Consider the following 13,201-nt stretch of genomic DNA (forward strand, 5'->3'; position numbering starts at 1 on the left):
GCAAGAAACTGGATTTGCTCGGCTGGTTCAAATGGAGGGTTTAACGAAGGGGCTACTTCACTGAAGGTGGTGAGGCCGTGGGAGCTAGCGAGGAATGTGTGGCACCCAGAGACTGCAGCAATGGCGGGAAGCCTTAACCACCATTCCTGGGGACAACCGCAGGGACCCTGGATGGCCAAGGGGACACCGTGGAGTTAGGAGAGCCCAGGGAGAGCTGGGACCATGGAGGCCGGGCTGCCTCGGATGCAGCCACTGCTGAACCCCACACTCCTCATCAGCCAGGGGGCAGGCAGGTAAACCCCTATTTCCTTCTCCTGCTGCCTCATAACACTGGTGTCTCCCGTTAGCCAAACCCAACTGGAAGCCGGCCAGCAGGGAGCAGGGCGTGTGGAGAAAGACGGGGTGGGGAAGGGTCCGCACATGGGGAATCGCCTTCACATAAATTTTTAATTTTATTTTTAAATTTTATTTATTTTATTTCTTCTACTTTAATTGCACAAATAATACATGTTCCTTAAAGAAAAGGCAGAAACTAGATCATAGTGGTAGTGAAGGAACTCCCCCATCATCCCACCGTTCCTGCAGCTCGTATAAATGTTTGGGCTTTTTCTCCTTCTTTCTCTCTTTTTTTCTTTCATCTACTTATAAAGAACTTGGAATTTTTTTATTCAGAACAAACCAAAATAAACTTGGTGCCACTCGTTTCTTGGCCTAATTAAGATTAACCCTGTAGGCTAACAGACAGCCCTATTTCCTTTCCTTTGTTCTGTGAACATAAACAAGTTACTTCATGTACCTCTGTGGGAACTGGGAATTAGGCAAGTGTTTAGACGCACAAAAACTCTCAGCAAGTTTGGCTCTCAGCTTGGATACCAAGTAATTAAACCTAAGATGAAAGGTGAGTCCAACAGCGCTCGATCTCTAAGACTGAAAAGGAAATATAAGTGCAGGCAACTTCAATCAGCTTGATGTTACTGTCAGTGTGAAGTTGCTATCCACTTTCCGTATTACTTGAAGGGCAGTTTGAAAACGGGGAGAGACAGTTTAGGAAAACAGAGCGAATGTTTACGGATACAGTTCTTGTTACATCTGAGCTGTTGCTTCGTCACACCCGTCACGCTTGTCATTATGTATCTGATGCTTGTGCAGTCCCGCTGGACAGGAGCTTCCAGAAGGTCACCGTGTCCTCCTCAGGGACATCAGTGGGACAGTGGGATGTGTGACACCTCCTGGCACGCAACTGTCTTCACTGAGCCCAGCACGGAGCCTGTGAACTAGGCACCCGGTTAGCAAGGCTGAGTTAGGGGTGGTTGCTCTTAGTTAAAGTAGAGAGAAGGTGTGGAGGGAGAAGGTCAGCAGGTCGTTGCTGTGTGTGCCAAGGGCAAAGACCAGGACACATGGCAACAGACGGGTATTTAAGACCGTTGTAATACCGTAACAAAGGCGGCAACCTCATTGCCTTCTCTGGTTTAAAAAAAGAAAAAAAAACCTAGAAAGTACTACGTCCTTTAGAGAGGAATAAGTTCTGCTTTCCTGGAGTGGGGTCTGTATTTGACCTTTTACAGATTTCTGCCTGAATGGGGTTGTCCTTGCGAATAGTTTAAGGAGACCAAACGAATAGAAGCTCCGACCACCCCACTTCAGTTCTAGAAATTAGGTAGCCTCCCCCCGGGATGAATCCATTTGCTCTCAGGTCGCACACCTGGAGGTTCAGCTGTCAGCCACTGGTGACATTGAAGGTAGCCTTGAGGTTGGGGAAAGAAGACTGATGGTGGTGATTCTAAAGGATGGCAGTTGCTGGAGGGAAGATTCAGAACAAGTTCAGGGACTGATTCATAACCACTCTGGTGGCTTGTCTATGTTTCCTCCGCAAGCTTACATCCTCACCACCGCTACTTTTGATAACGGTCTCTCTGAACCCACCATCTCGGAATCTACAGGATGGGGATGCGGCTGGAGAGGTCGAGCTGAGCCCACCCCATCACTCCATCCTCTCGGAGCTGTGGGGAAAAGGCTGGCCAAGGGGGCTGTCTCTCTCCCCTGCCAGGATGTGAAATGGTTTTGCAAGCTGGCATAAGGGTTATGAACCTCCATGGTTGTCACCCTGAAACTATAATAGATTCTTGTTTTAATGATTATTTTGGAAAATACTGCTGCAGGATTTCACAAGAGTCTCCAAGCCCCTTCTACAAGTTCAAGTACATTTTTTTAAAGAGTGTTTTCCAAAGTATAGATTGTGTTGAATGCCTTTAGTTATGAATGGATTAGATGTGTGTTATCTCCTGGAGAAAAATGTGTCTGGAAACAGACTGCATCTTAGAGGGATAATTAGCTCATTGTGCTTTCAGCCAGCGAGTCCTCCCGTGGTGTCCTTAAAGATGGGACTGATCTAGTATTGAAAGCAAAAGACTATTTGTAACATATTGCTTGCTTGCTGTCTAAAAATTGTTCAGTTCAGAAATAACTAAGACTTGATTTCATTGACTCTGGACTGTGAAGACCAAAATATCCTAATAAAAAAACATCATGAAAAACAGAGCTAACGACTATCACAGAGAGAGAGTGAGCCCACGGAGGACCTCCTGAAACAGCACAATTTCAGAGTCCCCAGGATGTGTGCCCTTCCAGCCCGTCTCAGTGGTTTTCATGGCAGAGTGGTATATGATGGAGAGGTTAAATCGTGACTTGAATGGCAAGGTAAGGGTGAGCCGTGAAAAAGTGTTGTGAATTTGTGGGTTTGTTTTCTAAAGTTCTCACCATGATGCCTCAATACTGACATTTTCATGCAATGGGGGATGTGAGGAATTAAATTTTCAGTTGGATAATTTGTATACTGGTAACTATTGATTATTTACTGTTTGGTTTCCTCTGTTAGATTCAATACTCCAGGACTAACAAAAAATAATACTCCTTTCATTTACTATCTTCTAGACTTGAGGGCTTGTGTCTGCCTTAAACCTATGTCTTTTGCTGAGAGTAAACACTCCTTAAATTTGTGAAGACAAAGTCACTTATCATTAAAATTATTTCACTTTGAAAATAGTCTTTGAGAAAGAAAAAAACAGATTAGCTCTTTTGTTTGTTTAGCAAAGTATATGGTTTGGTTTATATAACAATAGCAAGGCAGTTTATAGCTGGTGACATTTTCTGGGTACAAGTCTGGAATAGTGTATAGAGATTTTTAATAAACAAAGACTGCAGTGCAGATGGGTGTTAGTACATGATATCTCACTTTCAGGAGGAAGGTCACCGTGTCCTCCTAAGGGACATCAATGGGACAGTGGGATGTGTGACACCTCCTGGCATGCAACTCACTTTAACGTTTACTTTTATTCTGTGGCATGCGCTTAGAAAATATAATCTCATGCTCTTTTCTTTCAAAGAAAAATGTTCTTAACAGACAAAAAAAAAAAGTGTTTTGTCAGTGGCCCATGCATTAGAAAACAGTTGGTTTTACCATTTGTATTGGGAAATGTGTCACAGCGGCAATGTCCTAAACCACAAAATAAACAGGTCCCTCCCCCGACCCCGCCGCTCCGGCCTTTAAATTGTTATGCTCCGTATATAAAATATTAGTTGTGACTTGAAATACCCTTATAACTTCTAGCACCTTTGCATCTGAAAATGTAAGATGATTGTCTAAATCTGCCTTACCTGGATGGTAGAAAGCAAAATCTTTCCTTGAGTCTGAAAAATGTATGCATGCCTTTGCCCTCCTTCCTTTCCCCGGGCCATTCTTTCATCCTTCGTTGCCCAGCTGCTTGGAGCTGTTGCCTAGCTGCAGAGTCAGCCAAGTCTGTCTGTTAGGTCAGACCGTGCTAAGCCCCCAGAGCTGCGTGTTGTCTGTGCTTCTCTCCGCAACCTCACAGCCCTGCCACACAACCCCATTCCCACCTCCTTCCTAAGCACCCCTGTGGACCCTCAGAAGGAGGCTCAGGCGGACGACACCACTGTGGCAGTGACTCCATAACCCTTCCCAGGGGATATTAGCGTTTTAACTGACGACTTTTACCTTAAACCAAAAAGAACTGGTTTCTCACAGTGGACTTGCAGGCCCTGTGGCAGATTCCCGGGAAGGGATTTTGTCAATGGCAGGGCTTCCTGGTCTCCCTCCAGTTAGGCCACACGACTGGCCTGCAGTTGACTCGACGGCTGGTTTGTGTCCTGCTGGCTGCAGGCATGTCCTGTGGGTGCTGCTCTTTCACCCCTGGGTCTCCCACTCCTGGCGAGGATACTGTGAATAGCTCCTGTGCTTCCTGTAACCAGTGTCGTGAGGGAATTAACAAGAGCTGCGTTCCAGTGAGAGTGTCTTTTCCACCCAACAAGGCATACATGTGCATTTATCTGTGGCCAATCTCACTATCATTGAAAAAGAGATTTTGCTGAGCAAAAACAATCTTTTCACCTCCCGTTAATATTGGCAAATAAAATATGCAGCCAGGAGCGGCACTAGTATTTGTTCCTTTCACATGTCTTGGGACGGATTTTGCCGCATGCACGAAAGTCCAGTAGCAAGACGGCAGGGCACCTGCAAGACCTGCTGATCGCCCAGGGTAACCCATGTGTGGGGTGAGATGGGAGGGCCTGGAGAGCAAAGCCATCAGAGCTGAGGTGGGGCGATGAGAGGCCTGAAGGAGACACTGAGGCGCTCCCCTGCTCTCTGGTGGGAAAGAACCTTGAAAGTTGCTCAAGAAATGTAACTTCCTCCTCCCTTTCCTTTCCTCTCTGCTCTTCTGTGTCTGTATCATCCCTCCTAGGCCCTATGCACTACTCATCTGTTAATTCATTCAGCAACAAAATCTACCTGATGCTCGTCTCTTCTATAAAACAGCGTAGTATTTGCAAATAGCCTACACACATCCTCCTGTATACTTTAAATCGTTGTAACGTACACAGCATCTCTCAGAAATGGCTTTTTAAAAATACGTTTCTTGGCCACACACACACACAAAATCCAAGTACAATAAAATTTTATTGGAAGATAAAGGAGTTAACTTGTCATCTGCCGATATGCACGGGAAGCAAATGAGTCAATAAGAAGCCAAGAGGGAATTCCCTGGCGGTCCAGTGGTTAAGACTCAACGCTTCCACTGCAAGGGGCGCGGGTTTGATTCCTGGTCGGAGGACAGAGATCCGCACATGCTGCGTGACGTGGCCAAAATAAAGAAGCCAAGGGCCTCTGTAGATACCAGCCCATCACAGAGTTTAGATCTGTGTGTCTTCCACATGAATATCAAACCTACAGCATCGGAAGGGTCCCTGCTCCGCAAGCTAATAATCCAGGGTAGGAGAGAGACGATTAGAAAATAAATATAAGACCACGTGACACTTACTCTAAGTGCAATAAACAGTCGTTTAACAAATGGAAAGAGCAGTGGGCTGGAGTGGTTGTGGAAGATTAGATGGGGCTCGTAAGATTTGACCTGACTCTTAGTTCAGCAGAAATGGGGGACTTGGACACGGGTCTGGGGGCGTCATTTCGGAGGGCAAGAGAGATCACTACGGAGGACAGAATAGAGGACTAAGAGAGTCCCCACAGCCCAGGGAGGGCCCTTCCTCTCAAACTACCTTTTCAGCATCTGTGACTTAGTGATTTCCATCAAACTGGTGAGTTTTGTGGGGGAGAAACAAGTTGTCTTCTGAACTGATTGATACATTTCCACCATAATGGCCCACTGATGTTGCCCCGCATCTGTTCAGCCTTATTTGAAAGGAAATAGGCATTAAAACAAATTATCCTATTATGTTGTTAGTTTAAAATCACTTAATAGGCATGATAGAAATAGCTGTATTAAAGATGATCGGCTAATGTTATTTTCCATAACCACCAGTGAATGCTTTAAACGGAACTTCTATTTAAAGGATTTTGATCCTCTGAAATAGTTTACTTTTAGGTGTCTATACATGGGCATAATCCATACTTTGAGTTTCTGGTTTACTTTTGTTTCGTTTTGTTTTGCGGTACGCGGGCCTCTCACTGTCGTGGCCTCTCCCGCTGCGGAGCACAGGCTCCGGACACTCAGGCTCAGCGGCCATGGCTCACGGGCGCAGCCGCTCCGCGGCATGTGGGATCCTCCCGGACCGGGGCACGAACCCGCGTCCCCTGCATCGGCAGACGGACTCTCAACCACTGCGCCACCAGGGAAGCCCCATACTTTGAGTTTTAGCTCCATGGTGCAGTGGTATCAGTTTTCAAGAATATTTTTGTACTCCTGAAGACCTTCATCTGAAGAACTCAATATCTTTCTCAAATAAGAACCTTTTCAATCTTGATATAAAAATAGATATAGCATTTTAAGAAGGACAGGTAGCCTTAGGGAAATGGAAACCCAATATAATTCGAAACTCCTACGAAAGTGGGGGAGTAAGATCATTCTGTCTTTACTACTTAGTATTTTTTTATTAATTAATTAATTTATTATTTATTTTTGGCTGCATTGGGTCTTCGTTGCTGTATGCCGGCTTTCTCTAGTTGTGGCGAGCGGGGACTACTCTTCGTTGCGGTGCTTGGGCTTCTCATTGCGGTGGCTTCTCTCGTTGTGGAGCACGGGCCCTAGGCAAGTGGGCTTCAGTAGTTGTGGCACGCGGGCTCAGTAGTTGTGGTGCACGGGCTTAGTTGCTCCACGGCATGTGGGATCTTCTGGGACCAGGGCTCGAACCCATGTCCCCTGCACTGTCAGGTGGGTTCTTAAACACTGCACCACCAGGGAAGCCCACTACTTAGTATTTATGAATATAAAGTCACAGAACTAAACTGTTTTCCTAAGAAATGCCTTAAGTTTACATTTTAGGTATTTGTCTTCAGATAGCTTTTTCAATACTGTTTTTAAAATACTCAAGCTTAAATGTATTCTTGTGTAAGTTCACGTACTTAAAACTGTATTAATTGTCTCGTTAAGGGAAACTAAGGATTCAAACTTCCTTCAACTGTGTGTTATTCTCCACCCCACCCCCAAACTTCACTTTAAAACTTATGCAAAAGATGTGTCCCTTTCCTTTGAAACAGACAAAGTTCGAGAAGCGAACTTGAAAATATGAGAGCTCTGAGACCTTGCCGCTTTTGTGGAGTTTAATGAGAACCGTGGCCAGAGCCAGGAAGGTAGAGCCCAAGCAGCTATAGGCGAGTGTGGGTTGTATTTGATGTTCACAAAAGAATGGCAGTCGCAGGGTGTTGCTCAGCGAAGTGTGCATTTTCAAGTTACCCACAGTGGTGTCTATTGTCCTGTTTCTCAGCTGAATGATGTCATGTTTCATTTAAGGCTCTTAGTGATGCTGAAGTCTGTGGTCTGCACACCAGGGGGAAAAAGGCAGGGAGAAAGTTGCCAATCAGGTTTTTGTAAAGCCTTTGTGTGTTGGGTTTTGAGAGATAAAAGCTGACTCATGCAATATTTCTACGGAAGGAGCTGCACAGACTAGTAAAGGCTTCTGGTTTTACCTGACTGAGCTCCCAGTGAGGTCACTGCATCAGCTGAAGGCAGACAATGCGGCTCAGCCTGGGTAGAGCCCAGGTAGGTGCAAATGTGGATGTGCCCGCGGAACCCATGCCCCACACCCTCGGTCCTTCCCCCTGGAGCAGCGGAGCCCATCAAGCCTTGGTGAGAAACTGTCGCAGGGGTTTTCTCCACCACACTGCGCAGGGCCAGCAGCTTGCTTGCATATATTACAACTGTTCTGTTATGAACGCGAGGTACTGAAAAGAGTTCTCCAACAATGGAATTAGCCTAGAAGGTGATTTTTTTTTCCTCCATCTGAACTGCAGTCTGCCTTCAAGGGTGTTTGCCTTGTTTTGGTTTAGATTTGCTCTCCCCTTAAAGTTAGGTTGAAATTAGAGAGCTGATGTTGGTGACGCTGGGGAGAAAACTAAAACCCTAAGTGTTCGTGCAGCGACTGCTGAGTACTTTCATGTGCTTCCTTTATGAGGTTCATGCAGGTTAAGCGGGGGCGGGGGGGGGGACAAAATCAATGTTTGCAAATTTTATGCTTAGCAACTGTAGTGATGAAACTCAGCCTGAGTCTGGTGGTAACCAAAGTTGACTAAGTAAATGTAGTTTCCATGTTGAGTGTTTATTGGTAAGAAATCCTTTTGTTAGCTGGAATAATTGGAGAGAAAAGGGCATGGATTGTAGTCAATGCTGTTGCACATTAGAATCTTTTTTTGGTTATTTTTAAATTATTTTAATTTAGCGTTACTAATATATTTTAGAGAAGATGTATATATTTGGCATTCCTTTTCATTAATCATATTGAACACAAAATCAATTATTTTAATTTAAAATATTTAAATATTTGATACCAGCCAAAGTTGTAATTTTTAATTTCTTTAAATAACTTTTTCAGGTTATCAAAGTGATACACTTATTGAGGAAAAGTGATATTTACAGATAAATATCAAAAGAAAAATCATCCATTCTCCTATTTGGTAAAACCAGTGTCAGTATTTTATTCTATATCCTCTCAATCTTTTTCTCATGTGGATAATAAATAAGTAGTATTTTCAATTCAAAATTGGGATCACCTTGCACCTATGTTTTGTAAACCACCCATATTACTCAGCTGTAATTATGACCATTTTCTACACACTTAAGGATTTGAAAGGGCATGACATTTGATAGTTGTATATTGTACTTTCTAGATGGATTTATTCGCTCAGATCTCTATTGTTAGACACTGAATTCTCTTCCTCCTCTTTTTTTCTCTGAGAAAATGTTTAGTGTACTTTATGGATGGTTTACTTTCTCAGAGTGCTATTACTAGTGTGTGTTAGTTATTTGGATTTCTCCTCTTCCTCCTCCTCCTTTTTCTTTAAGAAATGTTGTTTAGCCTAATCCTCCCTCTGAAATGCGCAGAGATGTTTTTGGAACTGAACGTGCTCCATGCAGATGGAGCCTGTGTATGTAGCTATCATTGTTTCGTTACTGCCTTGAGACTGAAATTTCCACACGAACAGGAAGGAAGCTGGAGCATAGATTATGATTTAATCTGAATTAAAAATAGAGGGTTTTTAGCCTTTGGCAAAGTCAGTGATATACATTTCATCATCTAAGACCTGGCGTTAGGAGAATAGAGAAGAAAATTGCTATTTTGTGGTTACTGCTTGTCCTGTGATCCCAGCTAGGAATGGGCCATGCAGATGTGGTAGCCGGTGACTTGGTGTTGATTTCAGAGTAGGAGCTGCCTCCCCACCGTTGGATGGCCCGGGAAAGTCATCTAGTCCAGCTGCCTCACTTATGCGTGAGGAAACCAGAGACTCAAAGATCGCAGTACAAACCTCCATGGTACAGAGCCAGGGCAGAAATGCAAATCCCCTGAAGGAGAAACTGTTATGTCATAACTTGATTTCTGGCTGGTCCTCTGAGCTCTTTCTGCACACACAGGTGGGCACATACTCATTCCTTCCCACACACACGCGCTATTGGCACATTGGTATCATGCACTTAATACAGGTAGCTTATGTTTAGTGCTTCATTTCCTAATCTCTAAGCTCTTTTTCTGCCCTCTTGTATGAATCTATAGCCAAGTATAAGAAATAATGGACTAGAAATCAGAAACCATAGTCTCTGATTCACTGTTCAGGTTTGAGCATGATGTTACCTAACCTCTCTATCTTTTTTCCCATCTACAAAATGTTCTAAAGGTAATGACACATGTGAATGAACTGCGAGGCTCTGTGTGAGGCGGAAGGGGCGTGTGTTTTGTTTTGTTTTTTCAGGATAATTTTGACAGAGTTAAAGCTCTGGCACATCATGGTAAGGCGGATCTGTTATTACAGAGGTTGTTCTGGTTATCTCTCGTTGCGTTACAAATCACTTCAGAGCCTAGTGGTTTGGAACAACAACCATCATTTCTAATCTCTCAAGGTTTCTGTGAGTCGGGAGTTCAGGAGAGGCTCTTCGAGGTGGGTATGGTTCAGAGTCTCCCGGTGCTGCAGTCAGACATGACAGGGCTGGGGTCATCTCAGAGGCTGCTCTCTCACACATCTGGTGCCTGAGCTGGAAACTCTCAGACAGCAGGGGCCAGGTCAGCCAGCATCCCTTCAGCTTCTCTCTGCATATCAATGGGGTCTCACCACATGGTTTCTCCACAGCACATCAGTTTCAGGATAACCAGACTTTTTAATGGGGTGGCTCAGGGCACATCCAGACCCAGTTATTGCAAGGCCCTTCTGTCTTCGTGCTCTGCCACACTGTAGGGCATTGGTGTCATGTTCATGGCTCAGGCAAAGATCCCTGCCACATCTGGGTCCCCGTGGGAAGGGAGAAGAACGTGGAGGACCAGTGTCTGATGCTTGAAAAGTGGACCCCCAGAGGGACATATATCTTTTCCACAGGTGAGAACGTGACCACATGGCCACATCTAATAACAGGAGGCTGGGAAGTGTGCTCAGCTGAAACTCTATTCACTAAAGAAGAAGGGGGGGTGGGTTTTGGTGGGCAACTACCCATCCCCCTGAAAGTGATAGCAACCCACAGAGTAGCTTTAACCCCGCCCCATAATCTCCTTCACCTCCCACACCAGATCACCTTCAAAAAGCAGATAGTAAAAGTAAAAAAACTGTATTTACATGAAGAGACTTAAGGGAATTCCCTTAGGTCCTCTTCTAACCAAACCGACATGCCTGTGACCCGAATAGAAATTCAGGAGTCACCACCTTAGCTAAGGCAATTTAGCTAATATGTTAGTTGCATTAATTAGGGCTATCTAACTCAATCCCTACTCAACAGCAGGAGCCGTTGTACCTCTTAGTTTTCACTGACTGGATAGGAACCAGTTAGTAAATAATCTGAATATTTAGTATCAGACTTTACAGCCCAAAGAAATCTTTGATTCTCTTTCAACCCCTCACCTCTTGTTTGAACAAAAGCATTTTTGCAAAGCAGCTTTTCCTATCCTTGATCTTCTTGTCCAAATTTTTGCTTTACTGACTCTTCAGTGGTAACAAGACTTTTTAAAATTATTTATTTTGGAAAATTTTTTAATTTACAGAAAATTTGCCGAATAGTTAAGTGTTTCCATATGCCCTTCATCCAGCTTCCCCCAGTGTTAACATCTTGCATTACCAGAATACACTGGTCAAAACTAAGAAATTAGCATGGTAAGAAGATTTTTTTACTTCTTCATTACCAAACAGCTACAAATAAAAATGAAAATCAAAAAAAAAAAAAAAAAAGAAAATCATGTTCCTTGGATTGAACACTCTGAGCAAAAACGTGTAATTGTAGCCTTGGACTTACCATTAATACAAGAATCATGTTGGTATTTTAGAAAACGAAGAGGTTGATATCTGGTAGCTTTTATCTACTGAGCCCTTCACTATTAACCCAGAGATGTGTAGAGGAGAACTCCTCAAATAGTTGGTGTTGTCTTTGAAATATATAAATGAATATCTTTATAACTTTGACTCAAAAGTTTGTTTATTTTTGAATCATCAAGTCAGTTTACAACTTTGAGGCTCTACCAAAGACTCAAAGTGAACATTGCTGGCTGATAGAATAACTTCTTGCTTATACTTTAGTCCCTCTATTTCCTCCTCTTCACAGAGAGTGTAACAAGGAACTACATAATTTTAGTTATTCATTGTTCCTGAGCACTATACATTCTCTTGATGTCCATGACTGTCCTGCCAAGGAACTCCAATTAGGTATTTGAAGTCTAGAGTAGCAATGAGCAGAATTTGGAAGTCCTGATCACTCCTCCTCCCAGCTGTGCATATAGTTTTTTTTTTTTAATTCATTCATTCATTCATTCATCTATTTTTGGCTGCATGCGGTCTTCGTTGCTGCACGCGGGCTTTCTCTAGTTGCAGCGAGTGGGGGCTACTCTTCATTGTGGTGCACAGGCTTCTCGTGCTGCGGAGCACGAGCTCTAGGCATGCAGGCTTCAGTAGTTGTGGCACGTGGGCTCAGTAGTTGTGGCTCTTGGGCTCTAGAGTGCAGGCTCAGTAGTTGTGATGCATGGACTTAGTTGCTCTGCAGCATGTGGGATCTTCCCAGACCAGGGCTCGAACCCATGTCCCCTGCATTGGCAGGCGGATTCTTAACCACTGCACCACCAGGGAAGTCCTGTGCATATAGTTTTGCCTTGCATTGTAAAGCTCTCCTTGGGGGTTGTGACAGGGTGTGGTCGGCTGTGGCCCCATCAGTCTCCCCTTCAACTTGTAAACATGGTCAGAGAAGCATGGACTTTTCCTGCCAATGAAAGTTCTGCTTCACCCCTAAATCAGCCTCAGAGGCAAGTTAGAGCCAAGAAGTGCTACTTTTGATTCTGACAGTGACATTCCAAAGGAGGGCAATTAAAATAGTGGACGTTTGAAGAGCAAACAAAGAAAAGCCAAGGAATTCAAGCTCTTTTGCCTAGAAAAAAATTAGGCAGGCTTGTCATGAAGTAAGATGTGTGGAAGTTATCTACATGGGAGCCATACAGCCACATTGTTCTTTTTCTTGAGAATGGGACAAGAAGGAATGTTTTTATTTTGAAGGCTTTTAAGCTACAGTACTCCTAGTTGTAAGAATCAAGGCCCGTCTACACGTGCTTCCGCCACGACCACGTCCAGGTTTACCAAGGGTCAGAAGGACCAAGACCCTCAAGGCGGGAAAATCAGCTTCCTTTAGGGTATTCATGGTCAAAAGATCCACTAACATGGGCCATTAGCAATGATTGGCAAGTTCTCAGAAGTTGCTATATTATTAGTCCTGTGTTTGAGATCTGGTAAGAAAAAGAGAGAGGCTTTGAGAAGGAGAGCAAAGCAAAGCAGCAAGTTACCCAAATGTTAACACAATCACCAACACCTTTCACTCAAGGGGAGGATAAAGCTTCTTTTTTTTTTTTTTTTAAATTCATTTATTTATTTATTTTTGGCTGCGTTGGGTCTTCATTGCTGTGCATGGGCCTTCTCCACTTGTGGCCAGCGGGGGCTACTCTGCATTGCGGTGCACGGGCTTCTCATTGCAGTGGCTTCTCTTGTTGTGGAGCACAGGCGCTAGGCAAGGAGGCTCTAGCACAGCTGTGGCACGAGGGCTCAGTAGTTTGGCTCGCAGGCTCTAGAGCGCAGGCTCAGTAGTTGTGGCGCACGGGCTTAGTTGCTCTGCAGCATGTGGGATCTTCCCGGACCAGGGCTCGAACCTGTGTCCCCTGCGTTGGCAGGCGGATTCTCAACCACTGCGCCACCAGGGGAGTCCCGGATAAAGCTTTCTTGCTCTACAGT

General features: G+C 44.3%; 1 protein-coding gene across 15 annotated transcripts in view; it reads left to right on the forward strand.

Annotated features, from left to right (window-relative positions):
* Window positions 1–13,201, forward strand: part of PLEKHG1 (pleckstrin homology and RhoGEF domain containing G1) — a 223,045-nt gene that overhangs the window by 117,739 nt on the left and 92,105 nt on the right. Inside the window, exons 1-2 of one of the 15 annotated variants that reach the window (XM_019951561.3) lie at window positions 8,338–9,895; window positions 10,190–10,327. The exons of 11 other annotated variants lie outside the window; for them this stretch is intronic. In XM_019951561.3, coding sequence (XP_019807120.1) covers window positions 10,282–10,327 — 46 coding nt within the window. In that variant the 5' untranslated portion in view covers window positions 8,338–9,895; window positions 10,190–10,281. Of the gene's footprint in view, window positions 1–7,451; window positions 7,596–7,624; window positions 7,729–8,337; window positions 9,896–10,189; window positions 10,328–13,201 lie in introns of those variants that run through there. 3 more of the 15 variants (XM_019951565.3, XM_073789728.1, XM_019951567.3) reach the window with 3 other exon arrangements.

This window comes from Tursiops truncatus, chromosome 12 (genome assembly GCF_011762595.2).
Source record: "Tursiops truncatus isolate mTurTru1 chromosome 12, mTurTru1.mat.Y, whole genome shotgun sequence".
NCBI classification, from domain to species: domain Eukaryota; kingdom Metazoa; phylum Chordata; class Mammalia; order Artiodactyla; family Delphinidae; genus Tursiops; species Tursiops truncatus.